The 23,191-nt window shown below is 39.0% G+C and overlaps 1 protein-coding gene across 2 annotated transcripts; it reads right to left on the minus strand.

The window, feature by feature from the left end:
* On the minus strand, nucleotides 1-21,408 carry tmem198b (transmembrane protein 198b). Of its 2 annotated transcripts, none has more exons than XM_060868631.1 (5): nucleotides 20,939-21,408; nucleotides 7,822-8,107; nucleotides 4,705-5,286; nucleotides 2,274-2,473; nucleotides 1-1,568 (listed from the first exon to the last, which is right to left on the minus strand). In XM_060868631.1, the coding sequence occupies exons 2-5, from the start codon at nucleotides 7,988-7,990 to the stop codon at nucleotides 1,416-1,418; spliced, it is 1,104 nt and encodes a 367-aa protein (XP_060724614.1). In that variant the 5' UTR covers nucleotides 7,991-8,107; nucleotides 20,939-21,408; the 3' UTR covers nucleotides 1-1,415. The 2 variants fall into 2 exon arrangements, with proteins under 2 accessions (XP_060724614.1, XP_060724613.1); XM_060868630.1 differs by having other exon boundaries at nucleotides 7,822-8,111.
* Nucleotides 21,409-23,191: the final 1,783 nt, after the last annotated feature.

Raw genomic sequence — 23,191 nt, forward strand, 5'->3', positions numbered from 1 at the left:
TTGGAATCACATACTTTATCATAATATCCAGGTTCATACAAACACATGCTTTATAATAAGAAGAATAACATTAGATTGTAAGGTGCATGTCCTGATGAAAATCTTTCTCTCAGTTCTTTGTGACTAAACTCTGCAGTCAGAGGGTAAATGGTCTGTAAGCATGTCTCAAATGCAAATAAATAAGCAATCAAATAAATACACATCTATATGCCCATCGTTCTATTAATAAAGAAAAAAAAGCAAATCAGTTTACAATTAAGTCAAATAAATAGAAAAGGCAAATAAAACAGTAAATGTGCATTCTAGTGCATTCTATGTACAAAACAGAAGTGCAGCGACTTGACTGAAACACTGAAACATACAGCTAGGAGAACAGAATTAAAAAGAAAGAAAGACAAAAAAAAAAAAAAAGACCTTATCAAAGGTCTTATCAAACACACAGATCATCAGAATTGAGAAAACCTGTTTTGTTCTTGAGGACACCACAGATGTTAGTTGATGGCATCAGCATCATCACTACACTTTAGGACGGCACAGCAAAAGCACAGGAATGAGTGACAGGATTTCACAGGAAAGAGAGCCGCTGATGCCAGGCGACTCTGGGTGGAAGTCCAAAAAAACAACAACGAAAAATAAACTCCATCTTTCTTTCTTTCAACTCCACCAGCTGGTGCTAGTGTCACTAGGTCTAGTTCCATCTGTTTCAGCAGTTTGCAGTGTTCTAGCCGTCCCTGAGTTTCGCTTTTTTTCAAATTGCACTCAGACTGCACCAGAGATTCTGCTGTAATATGGCTATTTCCCCTGCAGCCTCGTTAAAGCCAAGGAGCAGATTCTCCTGAGACAGCCTCCCACTGGAGCCTAAAGGCAATCCCCCTCCTGCACAGCTATTTGGTACAGTTCAAGAGAAAATAAATGTAAAAATATGACAGTGGAGATGTAAATGTTAGAATCCACAGATTTGCAATGAGAAGAAGGATCTTTATATTACAAGATTCAGCACCAAGAGAGAATTTCCTCACTGCAATAATGTACGACAGACAGGAAATATTTACGGGGGGTCACTGCGCTGCTTTATCACATTGACATAAAGTAATAAAACAAAATAAAACAATAAAGTGTGATGAGCCAGGCCTCGATTTCTTCTTTTACAGATGTTCACCTCATAACTGTAAGTGTGCTGTGGCTCAGGCACATGTTCAGCAGGAGTGTGCATATGCGTGAATGAGTGTGCATATGGATTTGTGTATGGATTTGTGTAGAAGTCTTGAATACACTCTTTAAGCAACATGCTCATGCCTGTAGCTCCCCCAATCCATACACTCACTGTCAATACAGTTTGTACAACTGTGTATACACAGGTCAGGTCATGGACAGCACCAGGACAGTGAGATGAGAGTGTGTAACCATGTGTGAGGTCACACTCGAGGATTAGGTACAGCACCAGAGGTGAGGGGGACAGTCGAGCCACAGTCGTAGTCTATGTCCACGGCAGTGTGTGCACCAGAGAGCCGGGCACCAGGATACGCACACCCTTCCCCTTGCCGCTCTCGGAAACTCTGGATGTAGCTCTGAAACACATTTTGCCTCATATTAAATGTGTATAAAATATTAGGAATAAAAAACTGACCTTGGAAGAAATTAGCAGAGAAGACTGTCGTTAACTAGCTTTTCAAATCTCACAAGCGACAAGATTGGTTACTACACAGTTGCAAGCCACAAGAGTGGTAGAGATTAAATGTGCATACCAAATTACATACTTGTGCATTATTCTATGCCATTGTGTAGTATACATAGGGTGAGGATGTGTTGACACTGAAAATTCCAGAAAAACTGTAGTTCAAGCCCCTTGAAAAACTGTTCAGGATGGGCAAAGGCATTCTTGTAGACAAGACATCTTACAAATGTTCTTTGTTTGTGTAATATGTATTAAATATACACCGTATTCTGCTGAAGCTTGCTGCGTCACATTAAGTGCACTTAACATCATTTGCCACTGACTGAGAAACGGCTTATACTTCTGGGTTTGTAAATAGCTGTTAATGTTCCATTTGAGAAGACACTAGCCTTCTAAAATCCATATACTAGACAGTAGAGTAGTGCATAGTGTAAGTGCATAGAGTATATTACATCATTTGGGACACAACTTGCAAGCACTATTTGGTTTAACTGTCCTCTAACACTTCACCAGTGACAGTATGATAAGTGTGCATGAGTATGAATAACCGTGTGTGTTTGTTTGTGCATGTGTTTGTGTACATGTGGTTGTTTCTTACCGGAGAGAGGACGTCTCCATCATAGCGGCGGACAGGCTGGGGTTTCCTGCGGTACGGCGGTTCTGGATGCATAGCTTTGCCTGAGTGCGTATGGTGTTGAGACTGCTGCTTCCTCCTCTTCTTCCTGCTGCACTCTCTCCTCTCCTCCTTCTGTCGGATCCGCATGAGCTGCACTCGCCGCTGCTGACGGCTTATCATCACTGACACATGGAAAATAAGCGGTAAAGACAGACCACAGGGTTTAACTTGCACATATAGTGTGACTTCATTTTATCATTTACTATTAAATGAAAAAAAAATAATAAGTACCCTAAAAATAAGTACACACACACGCTAAATAAAGTTTTGTTTCAGTGGTTACGATGTGTTGAACATGAATTACAACACACACACATTTAGAGATCCCTGCTGGAGATGTGTTTCAGAGCACACTGACAGACCGAGCCATCTGCCACACTGCCCACACATACACACACTCCAATACACTCATTCACCCAGACAGCCTCAATCAGGCATTCTTAAAAATGCACACACACACAGACACACACAAAAGAATACAGAAACACTTAATTAGAATTAATTGGAAAGACAGCTGTAATGCACAAACAAGCACAAATCATCTTTTGTTAAAAAAAAGCAATTCATTTCATCAGGCAAGAAGGATGAATGCATGCTGCTTTTGTGGAAAACACATTAGGAGCTGATAATGATGCTGAGTTCTATAGATAGCTGGTTGTCCTGGCAGACATGTACCATCAAGCTTGTGGGAGAATCAATGTGGACTTCAATATTTTATGACCATTCTCTGCATGTGTTTCAAATTTGCTTATGCCAGTATAAAATTAATGTCTGTATGCTGTCTGTACTTGTGTACTATGCAGACTATACTAATACTCAATAGGAAACCATTATTCCCTCAGACCAGCCGCAGTTCTTCAGGAGGTGTTGGAAGCATTGCTTTGAAACGCTGATCCGTGTTGACATCAGCGTGTGACGTTGTTGCTGCCGATTTACCAGCTGCACGGTCATGCTGTGAATCTCCTGCTCTACTGCATCCCAAAGGTGCACTATTAGATTTAAGGATCTGGTAAGGCCAAAGAAATACACTGATCTCACTGTCATGTTCACGGAAGCAGTCTGAGATGATGTGTGCTTTTAGTCATGCTGCATTATCATGCTGGAAGATGCTGTTAGAAGATGACTCAGTGTGAATAATGTGTGGTAAGAAAACACTCCACACACCATTACACCACCACCATCAGCCAGAGCTTTACACACAAGGCAGGTTGGGTCCAAGGATTCATGATCTTTTCACCACATGGTATAAGGTTTTGCAGAAATCAAGAGTCAATAGACAAGGTGAGTCAGTCCAGTTTTAGTAAGCCTCAGATTCCTTTTCTTGGCAGACACGAGTTGAACCTGATGTTATCTCCTACTGTTGTGGAGAATCTACATGAAGTTTGGATTCAAAGATAGGGTACCAAGATAAAAACACATCTCCTTATTTCTTTCTTTCTTTCTTTATTTATTAAACAAAATATTATTGGATACTGTACATGTCCATCTTCAATGTGATTAGCAGGACCTGCAGCCAATCAGGAGAAAGTAAGTGTGTGATAGTCTGATCCTTTAAGAATACTTACACATATAGACATAAACTATACTCTGCGCTGTTGAAGTGGATATTTTCTGAAGGTTTTAGCATATGATCTTAGACCACTTGTTTCCACAAGTCCTTTAAAATAATTTAACAGTTAACGTCACTGCTGACCTTGCTGATCACATGACCCCAAGGAAAGCTAACAGAACACTGGAGCTGTGTGTACAGCATTTCTAAGCATTATCTATATAAAGTAAATTGTGAAGTGGACTGAGACCACTATGTTTTCACAATGCACAAATCAAGCAAGCACAAAGGTGATCATGTACAGTTTTTTTCTCAGTCCAAGTTCATTTGTTGTGTTCGGGTATGCACACAAAGCGAATCTGAGATCACACGGAGAAATGAAACAGACGAAGTGTGAAAACACCAAAAATCAAGATGACTGCTTTGGTGTCATTTTGGAAGATATCTTTCTATTTATTCCCCAATGTGTTTTAGTAGAATTCAGCAGGTTAAGCTGAAAGATTAATCTGCATATTAGAGAAGGATGCAACACAATTCCGGTAGTTGGCATGTTTTATTAACCCTAGGGCAAAATTCCAGAATCTAAAAAATGCACTTAACTCAACAAACATGTATTCATACTAGCACTGACAAGTGGAAATTTTACCTAATACTTTGTCACTAGATGTGCAATGACTGCTAATTGTGTGTCAGGTAGCTAAAATATATTAATACCACTGTTTATGTGAACTGTATGACTTTGGTCCTTTTTGTAGTTGTATACCCCCAAAACATTTTTTTTGTTCCAGTTCTCATTATCCTCACCTTTAGTGTGCGAGTATCCTTCAGCTGTCACCCGCCACTGCACAAATGCTCCAAGCAAGGCGAGGGCAGGCCATGCTCCAAGCACGGCCCAGGTCACCCAACACTGAGAGCGTGCCGGTACAGCCTTCACTCGCTCGTAGATGTAGCGCACCAACCCAAACAGCTCCACAAAGTAATCGGCCGCCACAGCAATGACTGCTGCTCCGAATGCTGCTGTAGAAAGAGTGGTAAAGAAGCGCTGCCACTGCAATGTGAGAACAGCAAACAGCATTCCCAGGCCTAACAGTACCCCAAGAGGCACCCACACTGAGCGTGGTGGTGCTGATGACAACTCCTCCATGCCCACCAGTGTGCCAATTCCTGCCAACAGCCCCAGAAGCAGACCCACCATGAAGAGACCAACACTGCGCACCAGCATGGTGACCAGACCACACAGGGTCCCGATGCCCAGCCCGATGCCTGCGCTCGCCTCAGCACTAAGCTGTGTGTCCAGCACTCGCTCCTTGTAGCACAGCAGGAAGACCACCACTGAGCCAAACATCAGGCCTGTCAAGAAGAGCACGGCCTTGAAACAGCGGTAGCCTGTGAGAGAGACAGTTTAAATGATTAGTTCACTTAACTATTAGCGCTGTAATGACCATACCTCAGGCTAAATTACTAGCTAAAATAATATTAAATATAATTATGACCTGACAGCATTGAACCTAAGGTATAGTCAAGCTTAAAATGATACTCAGTCTATGATACACTGATGCAGGGTCAGGAGGCCTGGGGGTCATTTGGCATTCCAGTTTATCCCAAAGGTGTTCAATGGGGTTGAAGTCAGGGCTCTGTTGAGTTCTTAAACTCCAAACTTGGCAAACCATTTCTTTGTGGATCTTTTAAAAGTTACTGTGAACTAGTGCATAGTGTATAAATGCATGTACTATTGCAATTGTAGTATTTTTTTCTTGAATTTTTCCAATTATTCTCTCTTTGAACTACCAGTCCCTGAACATGCTAAGACACCCTAACTGCCTGTTCTGTAAACACGAACAAGTGAGACAACCACCATTTGAATCTCTAGGATCAACAGCAAAGAGAAGAAATCCATCTTTCCCTAAAATTCTAATTATGCTTGTTTATGGGATTTGAATTTACAATATCTTGAAAAGTGGGAAGCGTTTAAACAGCTGCACCACTTCATCATAGCCACATGTTATGCTAATAGCTGCTGAGAGCTAAAAAACTAAAACTACTTTAAACTGGGCAAAGACCAACCAAATTCTGTCAGACTAAATAGTGAAATATAGACAGACAGGGCGAGAGACAGGGCGAAAGAGAGACAGGGCGCGAGAGAGAGAGACAGGGCGCGCGAGAGAGAGAGAGAGAGAGAGAGAGAGAGAGAGAGAGAGAGAGAGATTGTGTGCTCGTTTTTGGCTAAACGAGAGACATAATTACAGTAAGTCCAACAAAATGAGAGGACGGGACTTGGTGGTAATATGAACATCTATCTGCTGTGCTAACTTCACAGTTCAAAAATGGCTAAGTAGTGTGATCTTGTGACTCTTCAGATCTCATTAGCATGTCAACGCTTTCATCACCCGCCCATCTTTACGCAAATAAGAGACAGACTGAGCTTTATCTCTACAGAAACAAAAGGATACTACACTGTGGCCTTTCATGGGCAAACAGAGGCTGGTGTAAAAATGGTACTATGCATGAATCTTAGGTAAGATTTATGGAGAACTCTGTTTGGGCCTTCTGTCTGTGCAGAATGCTGATTAGCTGCACAAAAATAATTAGAAAAGTTTGGCTCAGCGAGAACAGTAACATAATCACTGAAATTACTATACAAAGATTATAAAAATAATAATAATTAAACTGCCATCTTCCATTGAGCAAAAGTAGCTTACGGTAATTAAAAAAAGAAGACTTCCTTGCATGAGCAATGGTCTGCTCAAACATTTTCCTATCTGGTGTCTTGGTACATACAATGAAATGAGCCAACCATTTATTTACCATGAACATAATTAGATAGTGAGAGTAACAAATTCTATTTTTAATATCATCATTAAGAAAACCATTTTTTGGAGAAAAACAAATGTCACTCAATGCTTTTTGGACCAACAATATAGTCTTTGACCAAAAGCATAAGTGGCCATTATTTATGTAATCACACAGTTTACATACCACACTTTTCTCGTGCGTTCATGACGGAAAGATCGTATTGCAAGAGGAATGTACATGAACGGCACAACAAGCTCCTGATTACGAATGAAAAACTTCATGAGCTCCAAGTTTTCAAGTTGAGAATGCATTCATAGGTTGGAATCAATTGGTCTGAAGTTGGGTTGCACTATGGTAGGATTATTGTGGCTTCATAAATTGATTAAACACAGGGAAAAAAACACACCTGATGTGCGTTCTTTTATTTTTATTTCCCGGAAGTGGAGTTAAAAACTGTTGTATCGTAGTTAATAAGAGAAATTACACCTCCATCTTTGTCTGACCACAGTGACTTGAAGGCATTTCATATTGTAATTAAGACTTCCCAACTCTTAAATACGCACTTCCCTGGTGGACGTGAAGTTTGTAAAGTTCAGAACACAGCATTTGGGTTTTGAATTAGCCTAAATGAAGTCTTAGCGCTCTAGATCTCTTTGTCCCTCTCTATATCCATCCATGTTTCCAGCTATCTATTTATTTCCCCATCCATTATCTATCCAAACTTCTCCTATTCATGTTTATCTATCATATTTCTATATCTATCCATTCCATTCATCCAACCACCCATCCATCCATCCATCCATCCATCCATCCATCCCTTCCTTATCTTATGCCAATCAACACTGAATTTGTAATTCCTAAACAATTGTATATCTGCATATTTTTAACCACTGGGATTTTTAACGTCTGATTGAATAATAACTGACTACTAGTTTAGCTACTGCGTTAAAATCCACACTGATTAAACTTGGAAACCAATTGTAATTTTGATTTACTCTGTTGACTTTGTTGACGTTTTATCTTTGTATATCATGTAAAATTGTCTTTGTGGTACAGAAAAAAGTTTTAAGCTCAAGTTAATTGACAGTAATCAGTAAATATATAAACAAACACGGTTGTCACACGTACCAAAGAAGCAGTAGATGATGCCGAATAGGCAGCACATGGAGCAGACCACGGAGGGAACCACTTCATACTGGCGATCCGTTCCAAAATCGCAAGTATCCAGTGGCTCAGGACCAACTTCTTGTGGAGGCAGAGCCAGTTTGAAGGCCAACGTCTGCAGAGTGGACGTCATGGTGACTGAGGTGTGACGGGTGAAAAGAACCACAAATAGCAGGATCCAAGGAGGGGAATGGATCAGGGAAGGGACGGAAGGCTTTCAGATTAAGGAACACCTCCTGTCCACATAGATCTACCTGGAAATAAAAAGAAAAAAAAAAAGAATGTGAGGATAAATAATATGTGCAGCAGTGACACACCAGATAGTCTGTCTCAGAGCTTCCCTCCTTTCAGTCTTTCCTCACACGCTCTTAAGGATCATGAGACCTCATTCAAGAAGAGAGGTGCGGATCTCATGCTGTTCCGTCCCCCCCAAATTCCCAATTCTGCATGTTCAGACATGATGTAATCATCTCTTCATACTCTCATATATCAGTGAGAGCTTCAAGCAGATCGGTGTGGCACCACATAAAGAGTGAGTCAGCCCAGAAATATAAATCAAACTCAAGACACTGTGAGTTTTCAATGCATTAAGCCTTGCTATATTGTGTTAAAAATAGAACAGACTGTACAATCCTTTCTGCATTAACTGTTATTACCAGGCTCTAATACTTTAGGCACTGTCAACTACATTTAATAATTAGCTTATTCAAGTTAGTGTCTGTGGTGAATTTACCACCGACTGCAAAACTAAGAACAAAGTTTTGTTACAAACTCTCTTTTTAAGTATGTTTGTCAACTCATCCATGGTTCTCCTGTCTGTCTATCTGTCCATCCATCCAATTTCCTTTTTAATTCTAACTTACAGGCAGCTCAGAAGAAAATGTACTATTTATCTATTCATGTCATTTTCTGACGCTTACCTTCTACAGTACTTCCTTCTCCTGTCATTTAATTTCTCAGCATCTTCCTTCTCTTTTTATCCTATCGCTATGTTAAATCCATTTATATCTATACCTTCCATCTCTATATCCATCTTTCCACCTATTCCACCTGTATATGCCCGTACATTCATGTTTCCAGCTATCCATCCATCAATTTAATCATGTTTCCCAAAATCTCACATTCATGTATGTCCATCCATCCATCTCTGTGAATCCATCCATCAAATATATATATATATATATATATATATATATATATATATATATATATATATATATATATATATATATATAATTTATTCATTTATTTATTTATTCAGTCCCACCATAACACTCTCTCAATCCTTCTCTGTTTCCTTGTTTTTGCTCATCTCTCTAAACATCCCTGAACATACATATCTCTCCTATGGAGATTATAGTATTGTATCACTGGTCTGTTGGGGCAGACCAGTGGAATTACTTATTGTTGCTCTCCAAAGCACAGTGTTGCAGTTTGATCCTCAGTGCTGTAGCACATCCTGTACATTCAATAGCCCAATGATAACAATCTCCAACTTCCTGTCTATTGCCATAACAACCACACAGCACTGTCCTCGATGCTTGAAGTGACCAATGGGAGGGTAGTCTAACCTCCCATAGCAACAGCCTGACAGCCAATCCGAAGGGTGCCATCTCCCTGTGGTTTGTGTGTCTCGTTTTGGTGTTTCCGACTAACACTCGGGAAGGGAGACAAAAGCAATGCTGTGATTCACCAGCCTACATACAGTACACCTACATTGAAAGAGTCACACTCATAAATCCTCACATGTTCATGGTTTGTTCTAGTTCATCATCACCTGGTCACTCTGTCTGGTGTTCAACATGAAAAACTGCTAAGGAAGAAATATAAATGTGTGTGTGACAGTATAAATTCCACTCTAATTTGAATATACTTGATTAAAATGCACACAAATGTGCAGACAGACAGGGCAAAGGGGCCAAATTTCAGGGATAACTACTAAACAGAACAAGGGATTGTCCGCTAATATCAAATTTAACATTTAGTTCTTTTCACAATTTCTGAAAAGGACAAACAAAGTGATCATGCACACATGAGGTAGTGGACACAAACCATGTCATTCCAGTGCTTTCTATCACATTTCAGGATAACAAGTGATGATCTGGTTTAGTCAGGATAAAGATCCTGGCAGAATAATAATCATACTCCCTTTTTTGCTTTTAAGTAACACAAAAGATCTGCTGGCAGTATACTAATCATATCAACAACTTTCTTGAATATCCACTAAGCCCTTTTCTGATGCCTTTCTACCTGTCTGGCTGTTATAATAAATGTATTTTTATTAAAAATGTCCACTCCTTAAGTGGACAGTAAAGAAAACAACAAGGAAATTGAGTTAATACATTTACTGTATGTCATATTCTACTAGGAAAAGGAAACTTGTAAGTTGTTTGAATGCTTAAATAATGGAAAATACTCTCCCAAAAGCATGTCACACATGCATGCACACCCATAAATTTCATGTGATTTACAGGGTCTGGAACTTCCTACAGAAATTTTAAGGGTGGTCTCATGAATATGTTTGATGGGGATCAAAAAAAAAAAGATCCATTTATGCTGTCGTTGTTATTCAGCTGTTTCCTGTTCGGGGTTGACACAGCAGATCATCCAATCTGCATTTGTGGTCTTGGCACAAGTTTTACACCAGTGTTAACCCCTCACTGACTGGACTGACCCGAACCCTAGATATAATTAGATAAGGTTTATATTTAATAGAATTCGTTTTATATTTTATACAAGAAATTAGGTGTTCATAATACAGAAGTGTATGCAATTATGTACTGTTATTTTAAACAGGAAGAACAATATAATATTAGCAGTAGTGTTAGATATCAAATGATTGTAGTTTCACTCAATTCTGTTCAGGTTTAGGAAAAGAGATGCACTTCAGACTGAGGCTGTTTCATTGCAAGGATGTGTTTCCAGGCATCCAGGCGTCACATTTTTTACAGCTTACTTCTTCATGACTCAAAGTGTGTTTTGGGTGGATTTAACTCCAGTGATCCATCACAGCCAAGTGCAAAGCCAATCATTAAAAAATGGAGAAGTCATGAAAAAGGTGGTACACTGAAACATGGTGTGTATTGTAAATTTTTCATTGTGGATCAAATGAGGCACTTTAGGCCTCATTGACAGAGTGATTATTGCATCACACATGACCCTGTATCCAAATTAGACACTGTAACCAAATCAGACCCTAACAGTGCAGAACCCATTGTCTCTCACACACACACAGACACACACAGAGACACACACACAGAGACACACTCACACCATTTTATATAAGAACATGAATACATTTAAAAAGTTGCAAGTCACTTACTATCTCTTTTAACCGGGTTTGATTTTGAGACATTTTCTGTACTATCAAAGAATAACCCTTACCTCTGAGGTGAGACATAGGAGAGCATAACATAGATCTTGTTTATTTCTTTACTTATTTAAATGTATTTCCCAGATTTTTAAGCAGAAATGTGTAGACATGCACAGGCACAGAAACCCAGATCAATAAGGCTGAAAGCAAAAGCAGTGAATATTAAGTGGATTTTGGTTCAGCTTTTGCTCCATTTACACCCACTAACTTTCAGAAATCGATGAGTTAGTCTACAATTGCTATGGTCTATAAGAGATTTCTCTCAAACACAGTCTAGTTCTCCAGCTTTTTAGCAACTTCGGACACTTTTTCCTCTAAGTATCCCTTTACCATCAGATTCATGTCCATTTATTTTGCCCTTGCCTCCATCGTGGCATCTTCTTCGCTGTCAGTTCTTCTGTATCTATGAGCTTACCATACCACTAAATGCGCCACGTGTCAGTAAACAAGGCTAAATTCATTCAGAAAAAAAGGTCAAAGTGAAGAAAATCTTTGCTGTGCTGCATGTGTGTGCTTTTCAGTCATCTTTGATGTGTGACATGTGCGCCATTTGCGCAGGGTGTGATGTACATTGTGCAATCCGGGCCACCTGCTCCACCCCGGCAAGCTGTTTCCTCCTACCAGGCTATCTGTGGGTTCTTCACACTCACGACTGCCTTACTCATACTCCCTCAGCATGAACAGGCCATGAAATAAACCACCTACAGTACAGAACGTCTTTCTGAGTTATGTGTTGGCTCAGATCATAACAGGGTGGGTTTTTATGTTTGTCAGCATGCATGGTCGTGTCTGGAAAGAGGTCAATTTCCTGACTAATTTGGCTGTAAAGTGAGCAGAGAGTGTGTGTCATAGTGTATTGTTCCGGCCTATGGCATTACCTCAGTCCAATATCAAAGAGTTTATCTAATGATTTATGTGTATTTTTACATATACTCCTAAGGGAAAAAAGGTCAAGGTCCAAATATTTCAAAGAAAATCCACAACTGAAAAATGGACCTGACTTAGTAAAATAGCACAGATTTTCTGAGCAAAAACCAGTTTAAATGTCAGTGAAGAAAAGGAAAATAAAGCATTCAGTGGAAGTTAAAGACAAGTTAATAGACTTCATAAATAAGGAATAAGCTGTTAAATTATTTCTAAACACCCAAGCACTGCTAGACCTATAGTGAGGAAGTAAAAGCTGCATCAAACTACCCAAGCACTGCCTAGATAACAAAACAAGATATAGACAGGAGAAGGAAGCCATACTGAGCCCAACAGACACTTTAAAGGAGTTACAGAGTACAGGGGCAGGTGAACCATTCAAGAGCTCTACATGCTTGAGGACTGGGATTGTGGGATCCTGGGATGGTGGCTATATTTAAAAACTATTGCTTAAGAAAAGCCATATAAAAGCACAAATGTGACCCAGTGAAGATGTGATTTTTTTTGGTGTGATGACACCAACAGCGAGATACTGTATTTGGGCAAGTTTCGAAGCAATATGTGTGGTGCAAACTATCACAGACCTCAATTAACACCATTTTTTCAGTAAAACATGGTGTTGGCATCGTCATACTCTGGAGATGAATCATAGCATAAAATAGCATCTTAGCAAGTTTAAAAATATTGAATATAGTCAAATGTATCTAGTATTTCCTATTACAAGATTACAGCATAATAATAATAATAATAATAATAATAAAATTTCTTAAATCTTAGCGACAAAGTTTAACTTTATATAAATATATATGGTGCAGTGATAACAAATGGAAGTGAAAACAGAAAAGCGCATTTAAACCATGACAGAGAACACACAGCTTCTCCTTCATCTTATATGATATGATGCATATATACAAACCCTGTCCCTCCAGAAAGGAATGTGGAATTCATAGAACAGCAACTTGCGACTTATAAGTCTATAACAAGCCAAAAAAAGGATTGACAAAAAAAGTCAATAAAAGTTTAAATCCACACCAAAAATCTAAACAAATTATTATTATTTAGAAATTTATTTGTGCTGATTTTCTCTTGGTATTTCTCTCACCCTGAGTTAAACTGATACTATACCATCACTCTATAATCTCAGCCACCAAACCAGTGCAAACTAAAGAGTACAGTAAATTTTATTTACTGTTTTATTGTATATATTTTATCTTTTAAAATGGACGCCAATTTCAACAGGTTCAGAACAGTAAAGGTTAGCAAATTTTCCTTTCATGACATCAGAACATCTTTTCCGTTCCAAGCACTCTTAAAATAGCCAAATGTGGCGTGATGAAGCTAGTCTCTTCATCTGTCCTACTGTGAACAGCAGAATTTGCTACTCTGTGTGTAAGTGTGTGTGGGCAAACTAGAAACACTGCCAAGCAGAAGAATCCCTGGTGGTGAAGAGGTGGGTGGAAAATCTGTGTGGGATAAAAATGGACTAAGAACATGAATGAAAGTGAGAGAGAGAGAGAGAGAGAGAGAGAGAGAGAGAGAGAGAGAGAGAGAGAGAGAGAGAGAGAGCGAGCAAAAATGAAAAATATTATATCTAAGAGAAAATAAAATGACTTCTTGAATCTAAAAGGATTTTTTTAAATGCTAATGACTAGATGGAGAGAATCAGAGGGCTTTAGATTACGCAACTCCTTCATATGCATGCATCATTACTCATCTATAAAATGTCTCTGACTGTCTCTTTCCTATTTGCCAACAGGGCTAATCAGAACATACAGGGCTTATACAGAGATGACATTTTAAACATGCACTTTCACATCGTCAGGGATTTACTGAGTCATTAGGAACAGTTTGTTCACTGCCTTTAATGGCTCTAAATCTTCTGCACTACTGAGGATACTGCGATTATGTTTAGAACTTGGCTCTACAATCGCAGTCTATCCTTGCTCAACTTTTCTCAGCGTTTGATATTTAGCTGATTGCTTTGGGAACAAATGTTGTAGATTTCAAAAAGTAGATAAACATGTCGCTTGTGAAGTATTTAAATTTGACTAATAATTTTAGATTTTGTTATAATATTTAAATGTTTAAAAACTGGATTTGTGATTCAGGGGTGCACAATGGTTTAGTGGTTAGTACATTTGCCTCATACCTACTGTATGTGGTGGGTGGTTTGGGGGTATTGATTCCTGTACCCTGTGTGCACAGAGGTTACATATTCTCCCCATGTTTTGAGGGTTTCCTCTGGGTACTCCGGTTTCTTCCCCCAGTCCAGAGACATGCTTAGTTGGCAGATTGTGGTAAATTTAGAGATGCCAGTGTGTGAATGTGTGTGCAGTTGTGCCCTTTGCTGGGTTGGCAACAGACTGTCCCCAATTTTGTCCACCAAATCTGGTGTGATTGTCTCTGGGCTGCACACAAACCTGTGTACAAAAAAGTGGTACAGAAAATAAGAAAATAGATGGATAGATGGATGGATGGACTGTGATCCATTGACATATTCTGTATCTTACTTCTGTGAGATGTCAGCAGCTAATGCAGTTACAATGGAGTCAACAATCACTTACATCATAATAATGACATAATAGTCAGGTTTTGCTTTTAGCATCTAAGAGCTAAAGAGAAACAGCTTCTTTTCTCAGTGTCATGTTAATGAAAAGTTCACCATAGAAGTAGTGGAGGTAGCAAACAGAATGAAGAACAAAGTCCAAGGAAGCAATACAACCACATGGGTCAGAGGCTAAACTTGGATATTTAATGACCTATGAGACGGCATGATGGTGATATGTAAGCATAAAGATTATAACTTCGGAACCTTATTTGCTTGAGCAGAGTGTACAGAGTTGAGAGAGCTGGACAGACCAAATTTTGCTACACAACATTTGAAAAAGCCTGTGAATTACTGTGATAATGGAGCCTTCTGGGGTGAGCATGCATATAGGCCATGGCGGTGGAGGCCATTCTCTTTGGCTGTTGCTGCATTTGAACTGTGTTTAATAAAAAAAAAAGTTGACGTGTTGAATACTTTCCTGCTTTTTTACTTTTCTTCACTGGGAGTACCACTTAAAAAGCACCAAAAACTACTTGAGTATTAGAAACAATACTAGAATCTCAGTGTGACAGATGTGTTGAATTGACTAGTAAATGATAAATAGATGATTAAAGGGTGCAGATGGAGTGTCTGATAGGGCAGCTGGGAATTTCTCCTGACATGACTTGAACGGCAAAGAGGCTTTACTGAGATTACAAGAGATTTTGTACAAGACCGAGCTCAGACCAGGTGCTGATCACAGACACTCGCTTCCACAAACCAACATCATCTGCTCTGATCACTGAAAACTAATAACATAAGTGAGGAACAATAAACAACTTTAACTAGTTCATGTAATAATTTTTATGTTGGATAACATGAATGACTACTAGGCCTAATTTTACTATGTCTATATATTTTACATATAATATTAGTATTAATGATGAGCTTCATTTAGGAATTCTTTAATAAAGCTGTGTATCAATGTTTGTACTTTGTGTAAACAGTGTATTCTAATGCTGTGCTCACACATTCAGTGATTTTATCTCTACAAGTCACTAGTTGCTGTACTTAAAACCAGTTACCTTACAAAACCTTTACAGAAATATGTTTAATATAACGTTAGAATACCTTTTCCCTAACAATTATGTTTCCAAACAGCTTCGAATAGGTACATTTTTATTCATATTTACAAGGACAAAGGTGAATTACTTGTAAAGAGTCTGGAGCAGATGAAGAAGAAGAAGCTGAAGCCCCTTTATATGGCACGTATGACTCTACAGCCATTCTTTTTTTGGCAGATGCCAACTTGGTAGGAAATTGGAGACAAAGCATAGGATCAACCACGACACAGTGCCCCAGGAGCAGAGAGGGTTAAGGACCTTGCACAAGGGCCCAACAGTGACAGCTTGGCCTACTGTTTAATAACCCAGAGCTTTACCTCAACCACTTACACCAATTCAACCCCGAGCCTTAAGACACCACTACCCTTCAAGTATAATAAATAACTAAAACAAAAGATTTCAGGTGATAAATATAAGTATGTATGCTGTTTCACAAAATTTTATTTTATATAATTCTAATAAAATATTGCAATACGGGTTCAGGACTAAATGGTGGGTAACAATACAGCGTGCATTTAGACACACCCAGGAGTTTCTGTAAGACACTGATAAATGAACCTCAGAAAATGGCAGCATGAATCATTTAAAAAAAACTTAATTATCCAGGTCAATTGTTTTTTTTTTTTACTGTCTGCATTCTGAAACAGAAAGCACTGTAGTGCTGCTCCCATCCTGAACGTACAGTAGGGTTTCAAGTGCTAAAGTTAGCACGTGATTTCAGCACTGCAGTCTCAGCTCTAGTGAATATGTGTGTTCAGATAACAAGATTCTGCAGTATCTGTGGCTTACGCTGTGGGCAGCAGAAGGGTAGATTAATGGCATTATGATCTATCTCTGTCTTTCACCCACTTACGCTCAGACTAACTTGTAACCCTATCTATATTGAGGTTTTTCCACTGCACTGGAGCTAATATAGTGTAGTTTCAAGAACGTTGCATGTTTGTATTTTTAAAATAAAGTACCAAAATATACTTGCTCTCTTGCTTACTTTATAGCTCTCCCTAAATGTTGCGTGCACTTCTCTGGCTTTGTGGAACTTATCAATTCTTCCTCATCTCTTCAGACCCATTTCCCTGTTTAGCTTTAAGTGCTTTAGTGAGTCTTTAGCTCACAGCTATTATTACATAAGTTTGAAATTGCAAAAAGTTTTCCGCCCAACACCTCCACATCTTCACATCTCCACGTCTCTCTCTCTCTTTCTCTCTCTCTCACACACACACACATAGACAGACACACACAAACCTAAACAAATCTGAACCAGTCTGTTTGATAACCTCATGGCAGGTGACAGAGATGAAGATTAGATGTTCTTTTACACAACACGTTTGTGACCTTTTCTAAAAGCATAAGTCGGTTTCTGGAGCACTGTGTGGGCACCTGGAGGGATTAAAGAGATCCAGGCTTTATGTATGTGTATCATCTACCTTTGTGTTAGCTGTGAAGCCAGCTGGGACTGTGGCATGGGTGAAGGGCGTGGGGGAATAAAAAAAGTCTCCATCATTAGCGAAAATTAGCAAAGACGTCCGTAGAGATCTGTTTAGGAGATGTCATAGAGGATCTGGAACATTACGAGCTTTTTGTGCTTTAACTTCAGGCTTGGGAATTATCTGAAAAATGTAGCATCAATGTAAACTAGTTACATTGTGAAATCTCATGAGGATGATGGCACTGACGAAAACTTGATCTATAGTATTACATTTAGGCCTTAGTTCATGCATTGTAAACAACCAGAGTCATGGATTTGAATCTCATTTCATATTTGAACTGCTTGATTTTATTCATGGCTTTGAAAATACACTCTCTAATCAGGACAGATTTACAAAAACTATTTATGTTAATGTTATTTAGTTATTCATTCATTCATTTTCTACCGCTTATCCGAACTACCTCGGGTCACGGGGAGCCTGTGCCTTTCTCAGGCGTCATTGGGCATCAAGGCAGGATATACCCTGGACGGAGTGCCAACCCATCGCAGGGCACACACACACTCTCATTCACTCACGCACTCACACACTAGGGACAATTTTTCCAGAGATGCTAATCAACCTAGCATGCATGTCTTTGGACCGGGGGAGGAAACCGGAGTACCCGGAGGAAACCCCCGAGGCACGAGGAGAACATGCAAACTCCACACACACAAGGTGGAGGCGGGAATCGAACCCTGACCCTGGAGGTGTGAGACGAACGTGCTAACCACTAAGCCACCGTGCCCCCCCGTTATTTAGTTATATCCGGTGTAACTTGATGAACACATATGAATTAAGTCAAATAAATGAGCCCTTTTTTTGAGTAAGTTATTCCTTTCATTCACAAGTGTGCATTTAGTTTACTTTGCTCGCCAGTCCACAAAAACTCACTTTTTATAAGACAATCATTTTAATTACACTGCACAAATGCACTCTGATTACAGTTTGCAGCTTGATTTCATCTTGTTTTAACCCACAACGTGTGACTGCTTACTGAAATTTATAGAACTGTGTTATATTTTTCTCTCAGTTTAAGTAGATCGATCTCACTCAATGACCTCTAACGCTCTGATCAGCAAGTGTTTTAATGACCCCCTGTACTCTGATTTGACCCTTTAATTCAATCCATTAACTGAGCACATTAATCAATTGGAGCCGATCACACGTCAAAACTGATGAGAAACACAAAACACTATCTATCTATCTATAAATCAATCTATCTATCTAGGACAGATCTATCTATCTAGCCAAGGATCTTGTTGACATGACATGATTTCAATCAAAGAGATGTTGGGCTACTTCGGCAGGGTGGTGAGACATGTGTTGGAATGTACATTTGGAGCAGGATTGTTAAATTTTGCCTGTGGACATGATCAGTACTGGGCTTGATGTGGTCGAAGGGTGCCATGTACTAACAGCAGCCATTCATCACGAGCATGGAGTCTGGCCAAACTCCAAAGTGTGCAGCGTGAGTGTGTGCAACCAGTCAGACAGCTCACCAGCTGCCCTCTTCCTGACCAAAAACAACAAAAAAAAACACTAAGAAGACATATCTATACCCATGCAGATTATGTAAGGTATACATCTCTGTGAGGTGGTTACCACACTGAAGATTATTTTCAAAAAACAGTAAATATAGTATAGAATATAGTATAGAATAATTTATTCCAACTATTGCAAGTTTCAACTATTATTAATTGTTCAAGTCAGGATTTTACCCTTTTCGTAGTTACATTTAATGTGCTACAGAACTAGTACTCATTAGCACTTATGATGTATTAGCTGTTCCCTAACCAGACTCAGGGGAGGAAAAAATAAAGAAATAAAGAAATAAAATGTATACCATAAATTAGATTTAAATTATAGTGGTTGAATTCTCGACTTCAATTGGTCAGAAGGTGTTGAATAATTTTGAATAAGAGTATAACAAATTGTTTTATTTATAAAATGTGTTGTGCTGAGTGCTTACTTTATCTCACACCTACATCAAATCACATGTGAGAATCAGAGAGATCAAAGGAAGTTGTCTGCTGTGATGGTGACATAATATTTCTGTTTGTTTTGCTTAGTTTTTCATGCTTCTCACGATTTACATGTTTCAACAGGCTCCTTCTTAAGCATGGAGCCTTCGTAAGCCGTTCAGATTGTTTTGGAATCATCAAAGAAGGGGAACAAGCCATGCAACTGCAGCAGTATATGAGGAGATAGTTAGTCAGGATGAGGAGGACTGGATCCCTAAGGATATGTTTCAAACAGCACTTTACTAATTTAATGGTTAGGGTAAAAAGTTTTTTTTTTTTTTTTTTTTTTTTTATAGTTGTCAGATAATTAGTGTAATCTCACATTGAAAACATGTGAAAACATTAATTAATACATTTATTTTAAGACACCTTCTAAAAATATTTTTCAACATAAACATGTCTCAATTATTAACAGCCCTACATTGAGTAATTAGTATATTTAGTACAACCTTTAGTGCAACATGACATCATTGAGTCTCCAATAATGCTTGATGAGAAAGATGAATATAGATCATGGAATCTGAGACTATTTCTCAGTACATAATCTCCCCTGTGTGCTTTTACTAAGAAAACAGAGTCATTTCCACTTTAGCTCCAATGTTTTCACTAAGGTATGTTATAAGATCCAACCATGACCTATATGTATCCTCCCAGAAGAAGAAGTCAGATTTTCATTTAAAATCTACTTTTTATGATTAAGTCCATGACACAATGTACCATAAAATGGTCCCCATGGTCTTTTTATAGGAAACAGCCCCATTACACGGGTCATCCACCATTTTTAAGAGTGAGGACTCCAGGTGCTTACATTTTTGGCTGGATGAAAAAGGTATTTTTTCTGTCACAATTTCTATAGCTATTGCCTGATATATTTCAATTTCATTTCATCTTTGAGTTCTTTAATTTCCCCCAAGTTCATAAAAGATAATACATTTCTAGGGGTGCCAAAAATTGTGTTTCATGTAGCTACATTAATTTCTCTTACCAGAGAGAACCCAGAGAGATTCATAAAGGTAGACTTTACCTTTAACTGTAAAAAAATATTTCAAATAACTTCATGGCATGCATGAGGTCTGTCAATGCATAAAGCATTTACAGCAATTCAGAAAATAACATTTTAATCATATATGACAAAAAATTGCATGTCTAGGAAACAACACAAAAAACACAGGGTTGTTCTACAAGTTTCTACACAATGCTCTGTCACATAAAGGGTGCTAAACTGTAACTTTCATTGTAGCTGGGATGCACATAGCTGCATTCCGTATTAGATGTATACATTCTATGTAATGCACGTATAAAAATAGTCACTTTCTTTCAGACAGTAACACTATTGGTCTTTGTCCCGGCACATAAACGGACGTCAGGACTAATTGTTAAGCACAGGTATGCGCGCTACCTTTTGACCGGAAGTCTTCTCCCACATGCGCTTGACATATGAAGCTTGACGCTTTAAAGAAAATCGTTCTTTTTGGACATTTATTAAACGACATCGTTATCACCACTCCAGTGCCACTGGTTTAACAGCATTTAATAATACACATTCATATAATAAATTCTGAGAAGACTCTCAGACATGGGTGTCAGCATGCACACAGTGTACATTTGAAGTAATGTGAAACACATAATGTAGGCTGATCACTCACCCTGGTATGGAATAAACATCCTCCTGCGCTTCCCTTCGCTCGGCCTGTGTTCTTCGTTGCGGCTTTGCGCAACCGGCAAATTCCGCATCATTTCTGACGAGCCTCGCCTTTCCAATCCTACTCCTCAGTTATGTCAGTAAGAGCTGACGATGAACGATAATATAATAGATTAATGGCTTAATCACTTCTTTCTCACTATCCGCCTTCTCCACTGTTGTCACTCTCCGCTCCAGTTACCTCGACAGCGCATTTACAGCACCGGAGCAGTCGACAGCGCATTTACAGCACCGGAGCAGTTGCGGGTTTACAGACAGTGTGCATTCTACACACTTAAACTGACTTCATAGTCTGAAAAGGGAGCTCTATTAGTTAAATAACCCTCAAGACTAATAATATATTCTCACTTCTGTGGTCCCCTGCACACATAACTATGCTCTTTACCTACAGTAGCTGGTTTGGAACGTACCATTTTACTCAAACGCACGGGGGGCACTGAGAGATGTAGGGCAGTGCCAGGCACTAGACTACTGACAGATTGTGTGTTAACGTAATCGACTAGGGAAATTAGTCAGAAGTACATTACATACTGACATTGGTATTACATTGCTAATGATTCGAATCTGCTAAGTTTATACCTCTTACACTATGGTTGAAACGACCTTCGCCAGTCATGACCTAGTATATAGGAAGGACGTGTAGTCTGACGTCACTTTGTAAGTTATTCGGTGTGATGAACAGTACCGTGCTTTTCAAGTAGATGAATACGTTTGCCAAATAGTCTATGCTAAACGGGCTGGACTGGAAAAGTTTGGCAGCCAATAAAACATTATAATCGTCAATGCGAATGACGAAAAGGAAGAGGTCTGTCTGTTGCATGAAAACTTTGGTAGTGAATTAAGACCTTAGGAAAGACTTCTGACAATCAGGGATGATCAAGACCCTAATAAAAATAAGCAAGATATAGTACTCAAAATTCGAGTAAGATTACCACGACCTACCTCTTCAAGCTGAGGTTTCTTATTTTTTTTAAAGGGGGTAATTAAGGGTGTTTTACAATTATGAGGGGAATCACAGTTATTAGCATCCCAGGAGACATGTGTATCAGGTTCTTGGGGAGGAGTCACTAGTGGTTGAACCTAGGATCCAAGAGGAACAGTGAAGATTCCTCCCAAGCCGTGTAAGCAGTTAATCCAGTCTCCATGTGTTTAGTGTATTTTGAAAAGACCTATCATGCTTCTGCACTTGTCATGTTGCATTATTGACATTAAGCCAAGATGTTTAAGGTGGGTATTGGACTTCCTCAACAGTGTTTTGTCTCAACTCCAGTTGAGTGTGTTTTTAATTTGAAGAATTGCACCATACTTCCACGACTGGAGTGGTGCCTTGTGGAGTGTAGCTGGGCTGTTCATGATCGGGTGAGTTCTTGGCATTCTGGGAGCATTTCAGAGCCGTGAACAGTCACTTGAGGAGGTTTAGGCACACAAGAAATGCCTAGGCTGAACTTCTCAACCTCCTACCACCCCAGTAAGAAATGCAGAAGGAGAATGAACAAAAAAATGAAAAGACTGTGATCAAAACGGTAAAGAAATCTTATTGTTAGTGCGAAGTCATCTGATAAAAGAAGCATACATAGGTTGCCTGATTTTTGGTAGGTATGAAGTTAGCACCTGTAATGTTTGTTCTTGAGCTATTGTTTCATAATGTAGTAAGACTTGGGAATGTCCAACATTCAACATTCATGGACCAAGTGGTTCAGTGGATCCACTAACAGGTTAAATGGGCTTGTCTGAACAAAAACTTTCAGTGTGATGGATATGCCAAAACTACTGTTTACACTAAATATGGTAACAAAATAAAGGGCAATGACAAAATATTCTCATTTTAGATTAAGTTACATTAAAACATGTCTAAGAATATTGGTTAGTTTTGATAGTAAAGTATTAATATAGCAGTGTTTTACTCATGTGCAATGAAACACCTACCTGAAAGCTGGGCCTGGAAAAAAGGGTGTGTGAATAGTCCATCTGTTGGCAAGCACAATTTGTCACTTTGTACATCAGTAGGAAGGGACGGACAATGGACCACCACTGACAAGATATTATTTGTGTAGTGTATCAGGTGCAAGGCAGTCATGCTGACCCAGTAGTGAGTGTAGGAACAGTTTGTTTCAGGCACAGCAGTGTTGCTGAGGGTTTTAAACACTGTGTACCCTTACTGCCACCTTGTTGATGCACCATATGGATGCACAGTAGC

The sequence above is a fragment of the Tachysurus vachellii genome, chromosome 4 (assembly GCF_030014155.1).
Source record: "Tachysurus vachellii isolate PV-2020 chromosome 4, HZAU_Pvac_v1, whole genome shotgun sequence".
NCBI classification, from domain to species: Eukaryota; Metazoa; Chordata; class Actinopteri; order Siluriformes; family Bagridae; genus Tachysurus; species Tachysurus vachellii.

What these genes read in the sequence shown, in the direction of transcription:
- tmem198b (XM_060868631.1), bottom strand. Translation starts at nt 7,990, where the DNA reads ATGACGTCCACTCTGCAGACGTTGGCCTTCAAACTGGCTCTGCCTCCA. An exon ending in CATCATCTACTGCTTCTTTG is followed by an intron (nt 5,287 to 7,821) that starts GTACGTGTGACA and finishes TCTCTCTCACAG; the next exon opens with GCTACCGCTGTTTCAAGGCC. An exon ending in AGGATACTCGCACACTAAAG is followed by an intron (nt 2,474 to 4,704) that starts GTGAGGATAATG and finishes TCCATGTGTCAG; the next exon opens with TGATGATAAGCCGTCAGCAG.